This window comes from Panthera leo, chromosome B3 (assembly GCF_018350215.1).
Source record: "Panthera leo isolate Ple1 chromosome B3, P.leo_Ple1_pat1.1, whole genome shotgun sequence".
NCBI classification, from domain to species: Eukaryota; Metazoa; Chordata; class Mammalia; order Carnivora; family Felidae; genus Panthera; species Panthera leo.
This window is the reverse complement of record NC_056684.1, coordinates 106,275,331-106,298,493: the sequence shown is the minus strand read 5'-3', so window position 1 is coordinate 106,298,493 and position 23,163 is coordinate 106,275,331. Positions and strand designations below refer to the sequence as shown.

Genomic DNA, 23,163 nt, shown 5'->3' with positions numbered 1-23,163 from the left:
TTTAACAAATGGTGCTGGGAGAACTGGACAGCAACATGCAGAAGATTGAAACTAGACCACTTTCTCACACCATTCACAAAAAGAAACTCAAAATGGATAAAGGACCTGAATGTGAGACAGGAAACTATCAAAACCCTAGAGGAGAAAGCAGGAAAAGACCTCTCTGACCTCAGCCATAGCAATTTCTTACTTGACACATCCCCAAAGGCAAGGGAATTAAAAGCAAAAATGAACTACTGGGACCTTATGAAGATAAAAAGCTTCTGCACAGCAAAGAAAACAACCAACAAAACTAAAAGGCAACCAACGGAATGGGAAAAGATATTTGCAAATGACATATCGGACAAAGGGCTAGTATCCAAAATCTATAAAGAGCTCACCAAACTCCATACCCGAAAAACAAATAATCCAGTGAAGAAATGGGCAGAAAACATGAATAGACACTTCTCTAAAGAAGACATCCGGATGGCCAACAGGCACATGAAAAGATGCTCAACGTCGCTCCTCATCAGGGAAATACAAATCAAAACCACACTCAGATATCACCTCATGCCAGTCAGAGTGGCCAAAATGAACAAATCAGGAGACTGTAGATGCTGGCGAGGATGTGGAGAAATGGGAACCCTCTTGCACTGTTGGTGGGAATGCAAATTGGTGCAGCCACTCTGGAAAACAGTGTGGAAGTTCCTCAAAAAATTAAAAATAGATCTACCCTATGACCAAGCAGTAGCACTGCTAGGAATTTACCAAAGGGATACAGGAGTACTGATGCACAGGGGCACTTGTACCCCAATGTTTATAGCAGCACTCTCAACAATAGCCAAATTATGGAAAGAGCCTAAATGTCCATCAACTGATGAATGGATAAAGAAATTGTGGTTTATATACACAATGGAGTAAGTAATATGTGGCAATGAGAAAGAATGAAATATGGCCCTTTGTAGCAACATGGATGGAACTGGAGAGTGTGATGCTAAGTGAAATAAGCCATACAGAGAAAGACAGATACCATATGGTTTCACTCTTATGTGATCCTGAGAAACTTAACAGAAACCCATGGGGGAGGGGAAGGGAAAAAAAAAAAAGAGGTTAGAGCGGAAGAGAGCCAAAGCATAAGAGACTCTTAAGAACTGAGAACAAACTGAGGGTTGATGGAGGGTGGGAGGGAGGGGAGGGTGGGTGATGGGTATTGAGGAGGGCACTTTTGGGATGAGCACTGGGTGTTGTATGGAAACCAATAAGACAATAAACTTCATATATTGAAAAAAAATTTAAAAAATAAATAATAAATCATGTTTGAGTATAAGTGAATAATTATAACTAAGTTTAATAAATATGATATTGAAACATTATGTGTTGCTTGCCCAAAATTCAGATCTAACTTGGAAGTCCCTTGGCAGAGGGGGGACAAAAAATACTGCTTTTATTTTGTTTTTAATTTTTATTTTTGAATAAGTAATATGCTCATGTTTCAAACACCAAAATAATTGAAAAATACACAATGAAAAGTACTTCCCACACCTACTTCCCATCTGCCCAGGTGCCCCACTTTCCACAGATAACTACTAATTTCAGTTTCTAGTGTATCCTTGCACAGTTTCTTCTACTTTATTATTTTTAAATTTTATTTATTTTAATAGAGAAAGCATGAGTTGTGGAGGGGCAGAGAGAGAGGAAGAGAGAATCCCAAGCAGGCTCTGCACAGAGCCCCATGCAGGGCTTGAATCCACAAGCTGTGAGATCATGACCTGAGCTGAAGTCAGATGCTTAACTGACTGAGGCACCCAGGCACCCCATCTTCTACTTTATTTTTATATTTTATTAAGAATATACCTATATCTACGTTTGGGAACATAAATTGTGATATTTTACTATTTCTGAACTCTTCAATGATCACTTAGTGTGTCATAACAATAAGAGTTATTAATCAGGGTTTTTTTTTTGTCCTTGAGAGTATATACTAAGATTCCATAAAAATGGGGAAGACTATGTTGTAAACTGTACATAAACAGTAAATCAACTTTGTAGGCTTACTATATTCAACTTGCTTTTCTGTGTTTGGATTTTGAGAATGTCAAACTCATTTTCACTATTCCACTTCGGCGGAATTACTTGTCCGTTATAGTTTAAAAAAAAAAAGTGTTTTTTTTTGTTTTTTTTGTTTTTTTGTAAAATAGTCTAACTATAATGCTAAATTCAGTTGCATGTTTGTATGAAGTTAAGATAAAACATGTTCCATTTGCTTCTTTGATTACCAAAAAAGAATGAAAAGTCATAGGCTCAACTACAGTTTCATAGTGGTTATTTTTACAGTACTTAACAAATCAAATGTACTTTTATGCCCATTAACTCATTGGGTCCCTACAATAACATTTAGGACAGGTACTATTTTTATCATCACTATTTTAATAGTTCCGAGAAAGCTGAAGTTTTGGAAGGGAAATGCCTTGCCTGAGTGGCAGGTTGTGATGGACGCAACTGGAGCTTGAATCCAAGTCTTCTGACTTGAACTCCCATGTTCTTCCCTCTTTCCCATGCTGACTCCCTGCTGGTCCTCCTGACTTTCCTTGTCACTTATAGTTTACACAAATACTCCACAGCCATGGGTGAAAATTTGAAGAATCGACAGTACTCTGCTCAAGAGTTTACCACATTGGAGAAGTGCCACCACCCTCGCACAACCTGTCTTCATATGAATGGTAATGAAGAAAGCACCTTGGCAATCTATATGCAATTCTTACATAAAAACACTTTGAATGTGAAAAATCATCTTGATCTAAATCAAAAGTTGAGCAATATTAGTATATAATATATCCTATTTTTGCCTTAAAACGGTGAAGAAAGGATAAATATTTTATAGTGGGAAAACTGAAATATAATGACATAATTTAAGAGAAGATATCAGGAATAGTGTAACAATTCTTTATTTTGTTCTTTAAATACTACTACTTTTGACATATACAAGACTAAACCGAATATATGACAATCTTAGGCAGAATGTCAAAAGAACCTACTTTTCTTAGTTCTCTTCTTCCATCTCATCAGCAGGTTCCTCCTCCCTCCCCAGTCTCCAACACCCAACTGACACACTTCTCCATTTACACCATTCCCTTGGTGATTTATCCAGTCCCTGGCTCCACGTACCATCTTTCTGCCTTCAGTTCTCATATTTATATCTCCAACCCAGGCAACCCTCTTAAATAGCAGACTCATGTACCCAATTACTTTTTGAACATATCCTCTTACATGTTCAAAAGATTGCTCAAAATTATATGTCTGAAATTAAACCATGATTCTTCCTTTCAACAGACTTCTTCCATATTCTTCCTCATCTCATCAAACAGTGACTTCTTCCCTCCTTCAGTTGCTCAGGCCAGTAGCTTGGAATTATTGTTTCTTTCTTTCCTCTGCACTTCACATCCACTCTATCAGCAAATCCAGATGGGTTCCCCCTTTTAACTACTACAGAATATGACTACTTTTCACCACCTCTTCTACTATCACCTTATATCAAACCATCAACACCTTTCATCCAAGTGACTGGGATCTAACTGGTTTCTCTGTGCTCATCTTTTCCCTCAAATCCTCTATTCTTAACCCATTAGCCAGAAGGATCCCTTAAAAATTTTTTTAAATGTTTATTATTTGAGAGAGACAGAGAGACAGAGAGAGAGAGAGAGAGAGAGAGCAAGCAGGGAAGGGGCAGGGAGAGAGAGGGAGACACAGAATTGGAAGCAGGCTCCAGGCTCTGAGCTGCCAGCACAGAGCCCAACACGGGGCTCAAACCCACAGACCGTGAGATCATGACCTAAGCTGAATGAAGTTGGCCGCCTAACCAACTGAGCCACCCAGGTGCCCCCAGAAGGATCCCTATAAAACATAAGTAACATAAGTCATTTTGTCTCTCCTCTGCTCAAATTTTTCCAGGGGCTCTGCCTCACTCAAAGTAAAAGCCAAAGTCTTTCTAACATCCTACAGTCTCATCTGATCTCCCCACCCCCCAATTCCGGTCTTCATCTCTTCTCTTCCTCTCACTTACTCAGCTCCACCCACACTAACCTCCTGTTCTTCAAATATGAGAGGCAGGCTCCTGCCTCAAATTCTTTGCATTTGCTGATCCCTGAAAAGCTTGCTCCCTTACTTCCTTCGGTCTCTGCCCAAATGTTGCCTGAGGAATCCTCTCCCAACAATTCTATATACAATAGCCAACACTTCTCCCTCTGCCCCTACCTATAATTCTGTTTCCTTCACCCTTGTTTTATTTTTCTCCATAGCATTTATCACTATCTGACATACTAGTTCTTTTCTTATTTAGTTTCTGAGTATCTGTCTTCTCTCATAAGAGTGTAAGCTCCAAGCAAGCAGAGATTTTGTCTGTTTTGGTCATTCTATATCTCTAGGACCTGAGGTGTGCCTGGAATGTAATAGGTATTAAATATTTGTTAGATAAGTTAATCAGCCAAGTAATTTCATTTCCAGCTCACCTTTGAAGAAACTGACTAATGTAGAACTCTGCAGATGATAACAGAAATCTTAAAAAAATATGATTGTCACTGTGAAGTTTTCCCGTTATTTTTGACTTAATGGTGTTAGAGGAGACATTCTTCCCTGAATCTCCAAAGACTCTGAACATCTGCTAGTAGACAAGAACTCTAGCCCTTTGCTTGATATTGCAAGACAGTTCACTTTTCAGACTGGGATGGGAGAGAGGATAATCTCAGTTTTGGAAAAAAGAGAGGAGAGAATGGAAGCTAAGAATAAATCCTCAGGCTGGCAAGACAAGAGAAACAAGATAAATGGATAAAGGCATTCTTTATCTATGTTGACATGATGGATGAACCACAAGGAAAGGAGGGGAGGGCCTCATATGGGGACATCCATGTGCATCCACACTCTAGATACTCAAAACCTGTCTACTGGACGATTAACTGCACAAATGAATGTGGCTCACTGGACTGGAAGGAGAAGAAGAACTATAATCTGGAAAGACTATTAATAAATATGGTGAATTCCTATGCACTCCATCCTGAAATTATAGGTCCTTTGGTGGCATGTGAAAGGAGCCAGCCCCTTTACTGGGAGGTTCACCATCAGTGGCTGCCTAGGAATGGCTCTCTTGAGCCATTTGAGATTTGAGAGATCTCCTAGATTCTGGCGGTGTGCGTAGATATACTTCTAGAGAGCCCCAAATCATCTTAATTATATTAAAGTCTACCTAATTCCAGAATACTACCATCAACCATGGATATTTTCTAATTTTGATATGCAGTATTCCAAATGAGAGGAGGTTACTTGTTTCATTACTACTTTACTTTGGCCTTATTAATTTTTATGTATATACCACTAGTTCACTTCTTCTTAACACTGATGATCATTTCTCAGATTTATTTCTTTTAGTTTTATAAATTCTAATGTTTTTCTATTATTTTGCCTTCTAGTACTGTCAAGAACATTGAGATTCTAGTACTAATATTATTATTTATATATATTCATATGAAATATCCAGCTCATTGGGACAAAAGTAGAGGTGATGACAAGAACTGACAAGATATTACTACCTACCATATGTGGACATAGCCAGAAAGAAGCAGTTAATTAAACTTAAGTCACAGATTTCTGATTGAAGATGCACTTACATCTGCCAGTTCCTTGATCTGTTTTGCTGACACATCAAACGTGTCAAGTCTTTGAAGGCTAGGCAAGTGATATAATACATGTGTGGAATAATTACACAGCAGACAAACTGGATTGGTTTTATATTGAGGATCATTCAGACATAAATCCTTTAAGTGACGCAGCCTGGTTAAGTTAGTGAGGTCCTAAAACAACAGCAATGATAATGTTCAATTAATTAATTGCAACTGTCCATTACTTTTTTTTATATACATTATAGTTTTAAGTAATCTCTATACCCAACGTGGGGCTTGAACTCATAACCCTGAGATCAACAGTCTCATGATCCACTGACTAAGCCAGCCAGTCATCCCACAACTGACCATTTCTAAAGGAGCCATTTGAACACTTAAGATCACCCATAATTTAATGTAATGCATTTTAATATGTGCTTAAACATTTTAAAGTGATTTAGATGGATAAAATGTTTTTTTTCCTCTAGTGAAAAACATGTTAACTACATGAAGAATAGATAACAATTGTTAAATAGCAGACTCTCTAAACTACGCATTTTAAAATAGGGGCGCCTGGGTGGCGCAGTCGGTTAAGCGTCCGACTTCAGCCAGGTCACGATCTCGCGGTCTGTGAGTTCGAGCCCCGCGTCAGGCTCTGGGCTGATGGCTCGGAGCCTGGAGCCTGTTTCCGATTCTGTGTCTCCCTCTCTCTCTGCCCCTCCCCCGTTCATGCTCTGTCTCTCTCTGTCCCAAAAATAAATAAAAAACGTTGAAAAAAAAATTTAAAAAAAAAAAAAAATAAAATAAAATAAAAGACCAAAGAGTATTTACTAAATCATGTATTCCACCTGGAACCTTGGAGTCAGTCACTTGAGCACATATATTTTTTAAGATAACGGTGCCTCCTCCACGCAGCCCCTTTGCTAACTATTGCCCCTACTGTCCGCAGGTCTCCTGCTTCCTTCACCACCATTTCCCACCCTTACCACCCTAGGAAGGGTGCTTACCATTCTCCTGGACCTCCAGATCTGTTTTTCTCATCAAAGGCTAGGGGACATCTGTTCTATTATATGCACCACTGAATTCCTGATTTTTAGGGGTTTTTGTTTGTTTTCTGTAAATGCCCTTTCTACCAGTTAATGGCAACTAAAACCTAGCTTTCTCCTGAGAGCCCCTTTTTCCTCACATTCAGTGGAGGGGAAGGGATTGATAATGCACTTCCAGGCCAATGTCTTTCCTGAACCTATTTTACACTGAAGTTTAGGTCCTTGTTTACACCTTCCTTTATTTGGTATCTGGTCCCTGCTTAACTCTTCAGTCTTTCCTCTTCTACTGCAACTTTGACATTTCATGTTTTAGTTGTGCTGAGCAACTTGAAATTTCAGAATGTGCCAGACCCTACCTTATCTTTATACCTTCATTCGTGCTGCTGCCTTTGAGTGGATTGAACTTCATCCCAGATTTACCTCATCTTTCCTGGGAGTCTTGTTTCATCCCCCAAGCTTGGGGCAGAGTCTCCTCCTACGAACTCTCTTAGCCACTGGGTTTACCTTTGTTATAGAATTTATCACAACTCTATTACTAATTTCTTATGCACACACAAGTCTATAAGCTAAGAGTCTATATAGGCTTTGGCCCTCAGTCTACAAGGTTAGAATGGTGATTGCATTTTTAAAGTGTTGAAAAAAACTAAGGAAGAATTCACGACAGAGGCCTGGTGTAGAAGGGTACTATGGTGGGGCTTGCCTTCAACAGATGTAATGCTAATTAGTAGATTCCGAATCAGAGTTAAAGGAAATCCAAAGCAAAAACCAGGAGGTACTAGTCCTAAAAATAAAGTACAAATGGAATGAGGAAGTAAGTAGTGAAGTCAGGCTGCTGGAGTCAAGAGTAAGACAGGGTCAGGTGACCAATGTGACTTGGTTCACTGGCTGGCCCTGAGGCTCTTACTGGGCTCATGGCAGAAGTAGGACTAAGCAGAGCTGCTCTGAAATGGAGATTTCTGGACAGAGTTGTGCAAAGAATTATTTGGTCAAATTCTGCAGGAGCAAGGAAGGTAAACCATTAGACTGTTCCAAGGAGAAAACACTGTCTGATTTCTGGGTGGCTATGTTGCCTTTGACCATCAGTCAGGGCTATGGTGGATAGGAACTTTGAAGTCTTACACAGGAACTTCCCCTAACCCCCACCTACACTCAAAAGTCAGATGACACTGGAGTCTACAAAAGCACAGAATCTCACTAAAAGTTAGGGTTGTGGTAGCTGGTATGGACAGAAAGTGGCGCAGAAGTTATTCCATCACCACCAGGATAGTATCTTTTTAGGGTGGGTGGAAAGGTTAGAGATAAGAATTCAAGGTAATAGTGTTTCGAGAACATTCCTAATGTGAGAATAATAAAAGTTGCTGTGAATCATGTTTCAATGTTTTTCTGAAAAATAGCCATTATTTTAGAGAACTGTTTAAGTTTTATTCCATATAATAAATTTTTACAATCCAAATTTGTATCCTCATTTTTTGATGAGATTGAAATAGAATAGGTTAATGTAATTAAAATGGTAGTAATAATAAAATAGCATATCTATTGAGTGCTTACTGTGTGCTAGTCATTATTCTAAAAGCTTTACATTATTATTTTGCTTGCACTTTATATTACCACAGTACAATGCTGCCTGTGGCTTGTGGCAGTGCTAGAAAGAAGTGACAGATCTTTCTATGTAGCTATGCTGTTTACCACCGCACTTTTCTGGCTTTTCCACTAGCCAGAGTAAGATAAACTTCTACATGGCTTCTTAGTAGGACAATACCTTATCCTCACAGCACTGTGTGCTTATCTTCTTCAGCCTCAACTCATGATTCTCTCCCTCACTCTGTCCCAGCAACAGACTTCTAGTTTCTTGAATTTGCCATGCTCTTTCCACCATTTAGGTCCTTCACACTTTGCCTGGAATGCTCTTTTCCTAAGCACCTCATGTCTCGTTAGTCAGCTTAAAATGACCTCCCACAGGATTCTGAATTTATCTTTCGTAGCTCCCTCTGCTCTCTTCTGCTGATGTTGTTCAAATATACCCCTTGATTTTCTTACCTCCATGTCTTCGTGCATAATGTTCTCACCTTAGAATGCTTACCTCCCACTGCATGTATTTTTAATTTTTATTTATTTTTAGTAATCTCTATGCCCAGCATGGCGCTCAAACTCATGACTCCGAGATCAAGAGTCCCTCCCACTGTATTTTTAGAAGATCCTCCTCTAATGCTTGCTGAAATTCTGTCAACCCCTTAGTGTTCATATCAATTATTTCCTCTTGACTCTGATGAATAAAATTTTGTTTAAACTTTTTATGTTTTTAAAATTTCTGGTTAAAGTGCTTATAATACTCTGCCTCATTCTTATAGCTTTTTGGCATCTTATATTCTTCTCTGAGTGAAAGAATGTGTATTTTAATAATGATCCATTCAAAATTATTTCTATAGTAAATTTACTCATCTTTCTTCATTACTGTCTAGAGGAAGTGTTTGAATACGCACTTTCAATTTGACACCGTCGAAATTACAAATGCCATGTTTTCAGCCATATTATATCCCATAAACATTAAGTGTTTTTGCTTTCCTCTCTTCCATTCAAATGCTTTTTGAGATTTTACATGTCAAATACTGTTTTAAGCATTGTGAATACAGTGAACAAAACAGGCAAGCTTCCTGCACTCAGGGAGCTTGTATTCTTTCTAGTCAGGGATGTGGATAAGCACCAAGAAGAAAACACAGGGAGAGTGATAAGAGTGCTTCAGGTTAGGGAGGGAAGTAAGGTTGCTGTTATTTTACCTAAATTGGGCAGGAAAGAGGTCACTAAGAACATAACATCTTAACACAATCCTGAAAGAAATGAGGAGATGAGCCATGAAGATATTTGGGGGAAGAATACCCCAGCAAGTGCAAAGGCCCTAAGGTGACAGTGATAGCTGTATTCAAGGACCAGTAAGGAGACCAGAGCAGCTGAAATGGAATAAACAAAAGGGAAACTGGGAGCAGCATCGTCAGAGACACAGTGTGGGAGAAGCAAGAGTGAGTTTTGAGTGGAAGAATTATTTGATCTCACATATTTTTTCAAGGAGCAAGTAGTGAAAGGGTAAACACAAGGGGACCTGTTAGGAGGCTTTTCCCCCCAACCCCAAATGCAGGTTAGAGCTGATGGTGTCTTGAACCAGATTAGTAGAGATACAGGTGGTAAAAAATGGTCAGACTGGACATATTCTGAATAGAGCCAATAGAATTTGCTGATGGACTGGATATGGGTTATGAAGAAATAAGAGGAGTAAAAAAGAATGACTCTAAGGGTTGTGGCTTAAGTTATTAGGAAAATGGAGATGCCATTTAGAGAGGTAGAGAAAGCTGCAGGAGAAGATGGTTCATTGGAGGGGAAATCAGTTTGAGTTAGGATAGGAGATGTCTGTAGTTCTGGGAGTTATTAGGGAAAGTAGAAATAGAGATAGCTGTTAGAGAAAGTAGAAATGTAGGAGTAATAAATGAATAAAAGCTATTTAAAGTCATAAGATATGATGAGATTATTTAGAGAATGAACATAGATAGCAATGAGAAAAGATCCTGGGCCTAACCTGGAAGAGTCCATTTTTTAGATCCAGGAGAAGAAACACCAGTAAACTGAAGAGATGCAGCCAGAAAGATCAGAGGAAAACAAAGGCAAGTAAATAGTGTTAGATTTAAAAGTGTCAGATCAGTATGGCTAACTTAATCAGCTGCCTGTAAAATTTCCAAGAGTATTGGGTAGTCCAAAATAATTAAATTGTTCCTTAAAAGGGAACTATTTAGTACATTTTCTGCAATAAGACGATTCATGATCTAGGTTGGTAAATAAAAGTAGACTGTTCCACTTAAACATACCTTGAAAGAACATATTTGGTTACCAGAAAGGTTTAATCTTTCCAGTTGTTCATTGGGATCAAGACATCGACCTTTAATTTAAAAAACAAGATGAAAGAAAAATCAAATTTCTTATTTTACCTCCTGCTCATATCCTATAATATTTTTTAGTTATATATGATCATCATGGCTTGCATATAAGTAAGACTAACAATAACATTGTATAGTTAGTAATAACTGGTTAGTGGGTAATATTTTCACATCCTGTAATCACAGATTTAGAAATGCCTTGCAAACTATCATACAAGAGTCTAAAAACGAAATCTAAGAATGTACTTTTCATACTGATAAAAAATTATTGTAGCATTAGCTCATATTCCAAATGAAACAGTACATACCAATGCTGCTTATTAGATTTCCAGCAAGGTTGAGGTCATTTAAATTCTTCAAAGTTTGCAAGCCCTAAAAATTTAGACAATATAGAATTTAGAAGAAATTAGTAAAATATATACTTATAAATGATCTGATCTATCTGGTTGGTTCTCCAAGTGTTCTGAGCACTGGGTACTGTGTACCTCACAAACACAGAAGCTAAGTAGGTGTCTCAGTGAACCCATCTTTGTTTCCCTGGAATATGGAGAGAATTATTGGAGGAGGAGAGAAGGGGGACAGGAGTGGAGAGGAAAAGAAGATGATGAGTAAGAAGAAAAACACATCACACAGAGTGTGTTTATAATCCTTGGCAAGTTACATATAATTTCTCTAAATCTCTATTTTTTTTAACCTTTGAAGAAGAAATAATACCTTACCTCCCAGGCTTGGTGGGAGGAACAAAGAAAACGATGTATATGAAGTTTCTACACATTATAAAATACTATATACATGTTAGTTTTTTTTAACAATTATTAAACTAGTCACGAATATTCTGGTCCCTAACCATTATATTATTTAGGACATTGTGGTTAAAACTCCACAGGAACAATTGACTTTACATATAAATGACTGAAATTATCTTACCTCAATATTTTTAATTGTATTGTGGTTCAGCCAAAGAACTTCCAAGCTGAATAATTTCTCTAAATTTTCTATCTTGGAAATTTTATTAAAATATAAATACAATTTTTCTAAATTTCTACATTCTTGAAGACCTCCAATTTTCTGTAAAAAAAAAAAAAAGAGACTGAATAGTGTTAACTTCTGTTTTAGAATCAATCCTTTTAATAGAGTAGATTATAAGCACATTTTCTTTTAAAAATCACACTTTATTGAAAAACCTGTAGCCAGCAAAATGAACTAAACATTATAAAAGAAAAAAATACAGGGGTGCTTGGGTGGCTCAGTTGATTTTGGCTCAGGTCATGATCCCAGGGTTGTGAGCTAGAGCCCTGCATCAATTGGGCTCCATGCTGAGGATGAAGCCTGCTTAACACTCTCTCCCTCAGCCTGTGAGACCATGACCCGAGCCAAAGTTGGACACTCAACTGACTGGGCCACCAAGGTGCAGCCTCATGAAGTTTATAATAATTTTCTTAAAAATACCTTTACGTGCAGAATATTCGTTTCACATTTTTAAATAGTGCTATAACAAATAACTTCATGCATACCGTTGTTTTCTGCTGTTGAATTACTCCTCTAGGATAAGATCTGAGAACAAGGGATTTCTGACTCAAAAGGTATGCACCTTTCCTTGACTCATGATACATTTTGCAGTATTGCTTTTCAATACAGATGTTACAATTTTCATACAACCAATACTGACCAAGTGGACCAATTTACTACTAAGCAATACTGGGCATTATTTGATCTGATCTGATTACTAAAAAGTAGAATATGTCTATTATTTCTATGTCTTTATTTCTATTTTCTCCTTTGTAGAAATCTATTTCTGTATTTTACCCATTTATCTGTTTAGTTTGTTTTGTTTTACAGGGTGAAGGGTTTTATTGTAATTCATCATGTATGCCCCGCCCCCATTCATCTGTTTTGATTTATGACTCATGCATGTATTTCAAGGAATTTTTTTTCCCAAAGCCAAAGAATTCAGCATAAAATACTTCACATAAGGTTGTGTTTACGCTTACCTCTATGCAGCATTCGGCAATCCAAAGTTCTTTAAGCTGTAAACAAGTTTCTAGTCCTGATATTTCCTTTATATCTTGAGCAACAATGGTGAGACTCGTTAGATTAGGAAATAATGATAATCCAACTATACGGGGATACCCTGAGAAAAACATCTCCAGTTCTGAAATATCTGATCCTTTTTGTCCAACCATCTCGTAAGACAAACCATTGCATAAACACTGTTTCAAAAAAGAAATTGGGTTATTACCTATTAAAAGAAAATATTTTTGCCAGTAGAAATTATAAATTGCCAATTGCACCAATGCCATTTTTGACTTTTACAAGAAGGAAAGTCATACCATGTAATGGTTTTTCTCTGTTTCCAAAGGTCATGGGGTAGACCAGAAAGGAGTATAAGCTCCAGAAAGGAGTATAAAAATGTTCACTTAACATTCTTGCAAATGGAGTTGAAAATAAATTTGGCTTTGACTCACCAGTTCCTTAATTATTTCTTCTTGGTTTAGGTTTTCACATTCAATCATCTTCCATTAAAAATAAAGGTCATAATATACCTGTTAAGGAAAGTGAAAAGTTTAAATAAATTCTAGAGTCATGTCATTCCAAGTTGAAAGGGCTCTTTTTAAAAAAAATTTTTTTTAATGTTTTTATTTATTTTTGAGACAGAGAGAGACAGAACATGAGCAGGGGAGGGGCAGAGAGAGAGGGAGACACAGAATCCAAAGCAGGCTCCAGGCTCTGAGCTGTCAGCACAGAGCCCGAGGTGGGGCTCGAACTCACAGACCGTGAGATCATGATCTGAGCCGAAGTCAGATGTTCAACCAACTGAGCACCCAGGCACCCCTGAAAGGGATCTTAAAGCTACTGAAGTGAAACCACCCACATGTGGCCTGAAATTTTCACACAGTGTAATACCAAGTATCTGTCTGGGCCCCAAGACTGTCCATTCCATCTCTAAAACTTTCTGTTAGAAAGTTCTTTTTTATTTTGAATTTAATTCTGTCTGTCCATAACTCCACTCCACTGTTATTCTACCTCCTGGGTTCAAATAAAACAAGTATTTTTCTTCCATACTTGACGAACACAGTCATCTCTCATCTACAACTTTACCTCACTCCCCAGCTCATGTCTTTTAGTTCTCTCACTAGAGATATCCCTGTTTCTCTCCTTCGAACAGGCTCCAGTTTATCCTTCCTATTACACTGTTGTGTCCCAAACTGAACATAGCTCTCTAAGTGTACTAGGGAAGAAAAGAAACCTCAGGAATTAGTGACATACCTGGCATGGGAATAAATATTTATTAAAATGAATGAGCCAGTGTTTTCATTTTAGATGATATGAACTGCTTAATATCTAATAGCTACAATAAAATTTAACTCAGTTTTTTTTTGTAATTTTTAATATGTCCATTATATTATTCTAGGCACATACTGTTTTTAAAATACAGGAGTCTTGGGGCGCCTGGGTGGCGCAGTCGGTTAAGCGTCCGACTTCAGCCAGGTCACGATCTCACGGTCCGTGAGTTCGAGCCCCGCGTCAGGCTCTGGGCTGATGGCTCAGAGCCTGGAGCCTGTTTCAGATTCTGTGTCTCCCTCTCTCTCTGCCCCTCCCCCGTTCATGCTCTGTCTCTCTCTGTCCCAAAAATAAATAAAAACGTTGAAAAAAAAAAAAAAAAAAAAAAAAAAAAAAAAAAATAAAATACAGGAGTCTAGGTTTTAATATGATGACATGACAAAGCAAAAATGTAGATATGATATATATCATGATCCCACTTTTTACACTAATTCCCCCGCAGTTATGCATGTGTGTATATATGTATGTATATGTGTATATGTCTGTGTATATGTATATGTATGTATATGTATATAAATATACATATATATGTATATGTAGTTATGCACGTGTGTATGATTATGAAAGGATAAAACATATAAACATACAAAGTGGTTAACATGAGTTGTTAACATGCAGGTGAAAGCTGCGTGCAAGGTAACTAATATTAACAACTGAGTATGTCTATCTTTACATATAATAGGCGTGAGAGGTTGGACGGGGATAGATCTAGGCAAAACTGGAAAAGAAAAAAAAAACTTTTCAAAAGCATGTTTCAAAAGTAAGAATACATAAACTTACTTTCAAAAGTAAGACTATAATAAATCATTTATTCATTCTGTTAGTAGACTTTCGGACTGTCTCCAATTTGGAGTTAAATGGTGCTTCCCTGAACATTTTTATCATAAGAGACATTAGTGCACATTTAGTCTGAGTTTATACCTAGAGGTGGAATGAGAAAGAAACTATTGTTGTATACAACATGGATGATTCCCACAAGCACAATATTGAGCAAAGGAAGACACACAAACACAGTGAGGTTCATAATATGTGGCTCTGTTCATATAAAATTTGAAAGCAAACCAATCTATGGTTTTAGCAGCAGTCCCAGATAGTGGTGGTTACCTTTCAGGGGTGGGTGACTAGGAGGAGGCAAAGAAGGGCTCTGGAGTGCTGATGAAGATGTGTTTTGTGATCTGCATGCTGATTAAAGGAACACATTCACTTTGAGAAAATAAAATTAGATACCTAAGATTTTGTGTGATATCTATACAGATGTTATACTTAGAACAAAATTTTACTTAAATATGTATTTTAAAAGTATATGTCTACTTTCATTCATTCAATCATAATTATATACATGTACATAAATTTAAATTTTAAGAAAAATGAGTTGGTGACTTGAGTCCATCCCTAAATCCCTCTTCCCTCCCTAAATCCCACTAAAATGACTAGGGAAATGTGAAAATAAGAAAGGAATGTGTAACAATGCTAGGAAAGGGGCATTGATTGTCAGAGATGTTTAAAAAGGTATTTTGTTGCTGTTATTGTTTTTATTTAAATTCCAATATTGTTAATGTACAGTGATATATTAGTTTCAGGTGCACAACGTAGTACTTCAACACTCTATACATTACACAGTGTTCATTGTGATAAGTGTATTCTTAATCCCTTTGACCTATTTCACCCATAACCCCACCCACCTCCCATCTGGTAACCATCCATTTGTTCTCTCTAGTTAAGAATCTGTTTTGTGGGGCACCTGGATGTCTCAGTTGGTTAAGCATCCAACTCTTGGTTTTGGCTCAGGTCATGATCTCACGGTTTGTGAATTCAAGTCCCCACATTGGGCTCTGTCCTGATAGTGCAGAGCCTGCTTGGGATTACTTCTTTCCCTCTCTCTCTGCCCCTCCTTTGGTTGCTCGCACTCTGTCTCTCTCAAAATAAATAAATAAACTTAAAAACAAAAAAACGGAGTCTGTTTTCTGGTCTATCTCTCTCTTTTCCTTTGTTCCTTTGTTTCTTAAATTCCACACGAGTGAAATCACATGGCATTTGTCTTTCTCGGACTAGCTATTTCTCTTAGCATTTTATACTCTCTCTATTCATCCATGTTGTTGCAAATGGCAAGATTTTGTTCTTCTTTATGGCAGAAAAATGTGATATATACATATATATATGTATATATCACCTCTTCTTTATCCATCCTTCCCTTCTATCAGTGCACACTTGGGCTGCTTCCACAGTTTGGCTATTGTAAATAATGTTGCAATAAACACAAGGGTGCATATATCCCTTAAAATTAGTGTTTTCCAATTCTTTGGGTAAATATCCAGTAGTGCAACTACTGTATCACAGTGTAGTTCTATTTTTAATTTTTTGAAGAACCTCCCTACTGTTTTCCACAGTGGCTGCACTGGTTTACATTCCCACCAACACCGCATGAGGATTCCTTTTTTTCCACATCCTCGCTGACACTTATTATTTCTTGAGTTTCTGATTTTAGCCATTCTGATAGGTGTGAAGTGATCTCATTGTGGTTTTGATTTACATTTCCCTGATGGTGAGTGATATTGAGCATCTTTTCATGTGCCTTTTGGCCACCTTGTATTTCTTCTTTGGAGAAATGTCTGTTCATGTCTTCTGCCCATTTTTTAATTGGGTTATTTGTGGTTTTTTTGTGTGTTAATATTTTAGATATTAACCCCTGATCAGATATGTCACTAGCAAGTATCTTCTCCCATTCAGTAGGTTCTCTTTTAGTTTTGTTGACTGTTTCTTTTGCTGTGCAGAAGCTTCTTATTTTGATGTAGTCCCAATAGTTTATTTTTGCTTTTGTTTCCCTTGCCTCAGAAGACATATCTAGAAAGATGTTACTATGATCAGTGTCAGAGAAATTACTGCCTGTGCTCTCAACTAGGATTTTTATTGCTTCAGGTCTCACATTTAGTTTTTTAATCCATTTTGAGTTTATTTTTATGTATGGTGTAAGAAAGTGGTCCAATTTCGTTCTTTTGCATGTAGCTGTACAGTTTTCCCAAACCATTTGTTGAAGAGACTTTTTCCCATTGCATATTCTTGCCTCCTTTGTTGAAGATTGACCATATAATTGTGGGCTTATTCCTGGGGTTTTTATTCTGTTCCATTGATCTATGTGTCTATTTTTGTATCTGTACCATACTGTTTTGATTGCTACAGCTTTGTAATATAACTTGAAGTCGGAATTGTGATACCTCCAGTTTTGATTTTCTTTTTCAAGGCTGCTTTGGCTATTTGGGGTCTTTTGTAGTTCCATATAAATTTTAGGCTTTTTGGTTCTAGTTCTGCAAAAAATGCTGTTGGTATGTTGGTAGAGATTGCATTAAATGTGTAGATTGCTTTGGGTAGTATAAGCATTTTAACAATATTTATGGATTTAACAATCCATAAGCATGGAATATCTTTCCATTTCTTTCTGTCATCTTCAATTTATTTCATCAGTGTTTCATAGTTTTCAGAGTACAGGTCTTTCACCTCTTTGGTTAGTTTATTCTTGAGTATTTTATTAGCAAAGCGTCTTTTGAATGAAAATGAAGTAGATGGCATGAGTCTGAGAGAAAAGCCCATTGGTATAAACCAGCCCAAAATTCAATGTACCAAGGAAAGAAGTTTTATAAAACTATCCGAAAACATTCCCCAAACTCAGACCAGCAGTGATTGGGAAGATGGTGGCTGTAAGCCATCCAAGGGAACCAAATCAAAAGACTTTGAGATTTATATCAGAGTCTGTATTTGTACTCAGGCTTTGTAAACTGGAGACACAGTCTGACCATGCTGAGTTGAGAAGGGGAGGGGCCCCAGCTAGCATCACAAAGAAAAATAAGAGCCAGAAAATTATTCTAATACACTGGAATCTCTACTAATTCATCACTTATTCATTAACATTTGTGTTGAGGAACTAATATCTACCAGTCAGAAAATGATAGGGGGTGGAGGAAAGAAAAGACTTCTCTAGTAAGGTAGCATCTGGACAAAGAGGTGAAGGAAATGAGGGAGTGTGAGCTATGAGGAAATCTGGGGAAAATGCATCCATGCAGAGGGAAGAACACATGTAAAAAAAAAGAACAGGATGAAAGAATAGTTGGCATGTTTGCAAAATAGCAAGGAAAATGATATGGCTGGAACACAGCTAGTGAAATAGAGACAGGTAGGATGTGACATCAGAAAGGTATTGCAGGGACAGATCATGTGCTGTCTTGTGATTTGTAGGCCCTTGTGAAGATTTTACATTTTAGTATTATGAGTAAAATGGAAATCTCTATGAGGATTTTGGGGGGGAGAGTAATATGAGCTGTCTTAAGTTTTGGAAAGGATCACCCGATCTACTCTGTTGAAAATAGACTGTAGGTGTCTACGGTAGAAGCAAGGAGACCAGTTAAGAAACACTTGTAATAACATGAGAGAGAGGATGGTGGTTGTGGTGGGGTGGAGGTAGTGGGGATGGTGAGAAGTAGTTAGATGATGGATCCATATTGAAGGTGATACTGATCTTTCCTTGCAACTGTCTCTTTAACCCATTCTTGCCCTCCCCCCCCCTCCCCATATATTACAGCATAGGCTGCAGGAGCAGCCAGGCAATGGAGCACTTAGCAAGGAACAACTTTGAGAGGATTAGGTACTCTATCAGAGGCCCGTCCATAGATGTGGGCCACAGTCTTCCCTCCCTAGGCTTATTCAGATGCCATATTAAGTAAAGGAGAGCTTTGTACCACCACCCCTTCTCATCATTAAGAAATCCTTACATTCTGGTTTAATGTCTGTGAACACTAAAGGAAAGCCTGCCTTCCCACCACCACACAAGGAAAAAGCCTGTCCTCAGTACATCCAAAGTCACCAAATGGCAATTCCAGTTATCTAGTCCATGTCCAAGATGTCTATTCCAAAAGAAATTAACTGTTCCCTTTGTTATTTACTAAATTATCACATATATTTGAGCCTAATTTGGGACTTTCCAATCTGTGTTCTCCCTTAGCTCTATCTATTCCTATAGTATTATCCTGTTTTAATTACTGTGATTTATATTAACTTCCATCATATTCTTTTTTAAAAATTTCTTGGCTACTTTTTCATTTATTTTTCCAACCAAAATTTATGTTTATTTTGTATTTAGTGTTTAAAAATTCACTTGGGTTTTTGAGATTCCAGTGTAAAGCTTAATTTAAAGAGAACTTCCATCTTTACAGTATTAGTCTTCTATTTATTCAAGGAGACTACTTTTTCTTGATAGAGAAAACACGTATATTTTGGATATCAGCCTTACCTTCCACTTCATCTTATTTTCTTTCATCAATGCCTTCATTTAGAAAAAAATCTGTTCTAATCCAATATTAATTAGCAAAACAAAATTTAATTACAAAGCTTCCGATTCTATAATTTGAATAACTGCACCTGAATTATGAGGAGCCTGAACCTCTCTGGTACTTATAAGCCTCCTATGCTTCCTCCAGTCATTAGTAGACCCAAGGCTTCCAGCTGAAGCTTCTGATTTCATCAAGAGTTGTGTCCTGTTGGCCAGCTTGTACCCACTCTCCTCCACTTTGGGGAAGTTCTTTTCAGGGCCTGACCATCTAAGAGACCACAGGTCTCCTCTAGTTCCTTCAGGGAACCAGGAGCCACCAGGAGCTTCTATAACTTTCACCCTTCCGATCTCAGATTGATCCAATCACCTCCCCCTCTCCACTGTGAAGTGCTGCTGAAACATTTCATATAACCAGCACGGAGCTGAAGTCACTACAAATGCATGGCCTCTACTTCAGCTGCCTCCGTCTTCAACAACATTTTATATTTTCCTCTTCGACTTCCTCTCCTAGTGAGAGTAGGGCTAGACATACAGATGGGGGATTCATGACATAGGGACTATTCTAAACTTCTGCCACTCTTCTCAGGTTCTCCCTCCCACCCCTCCTCTGCAGATGATCTTGTCTCCCGTCTTCACAGAGAACAGTGATGACATCAGATTTACATTCCTTAAATTTCTTTTCCTCCTAAAAATGTATTTCTTTCCCTTCCTGACTCCCCTCTTAGTGAAAGTATTCTTTCTCTTGTCCAAAATGTGTGTACTGATCCCATCCTCGTCAGTCTCTTTCAGAATACTATTCCGTCAAATTTTCCTCCTCCTCATTTATTCCCACCTTTTCTTCTCTGCAGTTTCTTTTCCCTCCATACATGAATGTTAGATCATTCCTGTCTTAAAAAAAAAAAAGTCTTCCTATCTTGTATTCTATGAGTAGCTGGGTTTAGATATTTTCGCTGAAAAACTTCTAGATAGAGTAGTCATTAGCAATGCTTCACTACCTCCATTCAGTTCTTAACTCACTACAGTCTGACTGATGATATGTCAGGCCACAACCATTTCTTTTGCCAAGGTCAACAATAATCTTCTAATTGTCAAAGACACTTACCATGTTTCAGCTCTCAATTTAACTTGACCTTGACATAGCGTTTGTCAATGTTGATGACTCCTTTCTTTAAGATTTCTTCTTTGGTTTGACATTTTCCCCGTGTCTTCTCTCTACTTGTTATATTTTTTTAAATTTTTATTTATTTATTTTGAGACAGAGAGAGAGAGAGAGAGAGAGAGCGAGCGTGCAGGTAGGGGAAGGGCAGGGAGAGACACGGAGAGAGAGAGAAGCCCAAGCAGGGCGCGAACTCACGAACTGCGAGATCATGACCTGAGCCGAAGTCAGATGCTTAACCGACTGAGCCACCCACTTGCCCCTCTACTTGTTATTTCAAATCTACTTTTCTGATCAATTGTTTCCTTCTTGGTGAAAATTACTAATTTTTATCTTCCTTTTTGCTGTGCAACTTCCTTCCTGTGCAAATCCAATTTCCAATATGGAAAGCTACATCTGAATGTGTCACAGGCATCTTAAATTCAGTGCGTTCAAACCTGGAGTCATATTTTCCAGCCAGCTTTCTTCTCCTAGTGTATGCTTTCTCTTGGTAAATTGCACCATCTTTGTAATCATCCATATTAGAACCCTGGGACATATCCTTAACCACTCTTTTAGTCTTTCTTCCATATTCACTTGCTCGTTAAATTCTTCTGAATATACCTCTTAAATGTCTATCCTTTTCCCCCTCCTCTCCATCATATTTGCCTCTGCGTTAGTTCAGGCCTTTATCACTTCACCTTAATTGGATGCTCTCCTTACAGTCCTACATCCATCCCTCCAATCCACCTTCTACACTACTGTAACAGCCAACCTCCCAAAAGGTAAATCTATTTAGGCTACTCTCCTTGGAAGGTATTCATGGTATCCATGATCTGACCCCTGCCTGCTTGTCAAGCTCATCAACCACAAACTCCCAACACCTCAGAGTCTGACCACAACTATGGTTCTCTGAATGGGCTGGGGCATTTCTGCATTTTGGCATATGCAGTCTTCCTTTCCTAAAATGCCTTTTTCCCTTGACTTTATGGCATACTCCATACATCCTTAAAATTTTAAATCAAGGGTCTTCTGTATGAAGACTTCAATTCTCTCAGGTAGTATTATAATCGTTCTCTTCCTTGTTAAGGCCTGCACACTTTCTATTTATAGCACCTGTCCTACTCTACTGTGATGCTTGCAGGTCCTTCCTCCCTACCAGGTAACATGTTCACCGAAGGCAGGGTCAATGAACCTATCACTGTGCCTGGCACTTGCTTGGTGTTCCATAAAAGTTTGTTAAATGGCTTGAATTAATTGTCATGCTACAGGGTCCTATATGGTATAACTTGGAATATAATATAATAATATGTAAATATTTGCCATACAAGACCAGAGTATAATAATTAGAGTATAAAGCACCATGTTCTGTCTGCCATGAGAGCTGGGTAGGGTATTATTCTGAAAAATCAAGTTTCTTTTCTACAAACTAGAAGCCCTGTATGGTCAAATTGTCTCCTCCCTTGGGTATAAAGGGATCAGAATCCACCTGTTAGCACTGATGGGCCAAACAAACACCTTTCTGACTCTAGGTGAGCAGTATCAAATTTGGCCAATAAGCACTTGATTCTCTCAGTTCTGTACCTTAACGTCTGCAGGAAAGGCTGCACAGGTGACTGTGAGCCACCTTCTCTTTTATTCTTCTCTTAACCTTTGCTCTGGTCACCCTGATGGCCTTCAATAAAGACATGGAACTGTCTCATTATTACCATCTCCATTGCACCATTACGGGGGGGGGGGGGGGGGGGGGTCCTTTGACCACAGTGTTTCTTCTCTCCCATCTTCCTCTCCGGGGTGGGCAGAGTGGCAGGAGAGAGAAGCAAAGACACCCGAAGGCCACAAGGTGAGGCACACTCACCTTATCCCAGAAAGAGGATGGATTCCAGGGCAATCCGAGACAGAGCAGAGTCCACTCCGATTTCCTAATCCCTTTCTTGCAACAGCAGGCACGACACCCTCTCTAATCCAGGGCCTGGTGTGTATACGCGACCAGCTGAGGTTGCCTAGGAAACCTGCCCTCCGCCTCCAGCGACCTTGGAGTGGGGAGGGGGACATCAAGGGGTGGGAAAAGCAGCGGCCGAATCCGTTTCTGGATCACGTGGCGGCAACCTCCAGCCAATCAGCAGAGGTAGGGGTCCACCCGGAAGACCCCGCTGGTGCTGCTGGGAAATGGCGGGGAGCTTATTGCTCGCGGGTGTCATTGTGCTCGCGCGCATCTTTTCGCCTGCTGTCGCAGGATCGGAGGACCGGACCGGAGGCAACGAGTTGTGGGCATGATGGCAGAGACCTAGTCGTGTGGCTTCCTCCAGTCCCGGCTCTCTCCCATTGAAAGCCTTTAACCTTCGGGGCCTGGAAGGCCGGAGCCTTGCTGAACTGGAACCTTAAAAGTCATGTCGCTGTGATGTCATAAGGCGACCAGACAGCCAGGACACGTTCCGATCCCCCCTCCCGCTCCCGGCCCTGGCGTGGCCTCGGAGCCCCAAGAATGTAGCTGACCACCGCCTAAGCTGCAGAGCGCGGAACGAGCAGAATAGAAGGACGGAGCAGGCAGGCAAATGCCCTGGTGCCTCTAGAGAGGAGATGGACCCTCCAAGGGTCTTCTTACTGTTCTTGGACCGGCTCTGGAGGGTCCTTTAAATACTCCAAAATGTTCAGGAGGCAAAACATATTTATAAAATAAAGTAGAACTTAAAGAGGGACAGGGAGGAACTTTTTTTTTAAAAGGGTGAGCAGAAGGGCTGAGAAATGAATGCATTCAGTAAAAGGAAAATCAAAG

General features: G+C 38.8%; 1 protein-coding gene across 4 annotated transcripts in view; it reads right to left on the bottom strand.

Annotated features, from left to right (window-relative positions):
* The window catches only part of LRRC9 (leucine rich repeat containing 9), a 112,460-nt gene extending 89,727 nt beyond the window's left edge, over window positions 1–22,733 (bottom strand). For all 4 annotated transcript variants that reach the window (XM_042943393.1, XM_042943396.1, XM_042943394.1 and 1 more), the window contains exons 1-7: window positions 22,246–22,733; window positions 13,059–13,136; window positions 12,585–12,803; window positions 11,521–11,661; window positions 10,902–10,965; window positions 10,525–10,595; window positions 5,637–5,819 (exon numbers count right to left, since the gene is read on the bottom strand). In XM_042943393.1, coding sequence (XP_042799327.1) covers window positions 5,637–5,819; window positions 10,525–10,595; window positions 10,902–10,965; window positions 11,521–11,661; window positions 12,585–12,803; window positions 13,059–13,106 — 726 coding nt within the window. In that variant the 5' untranslated portion in view covers window positions 13,107–13,136; window positions 22,246–22,733. The remainder of the gene's footprint in view (window positions 1–5,636; window positions 5,820–10,524; window positions 10,596–10,901; window positions 10,966–11,520; window positions 11,662–12,584; window positions 12,804–13,058; window positions 13,137–22,245) is intronic.
* Between the last annotated feature and the right edge of the window lie 430 nt (window positions 22,734–23,163).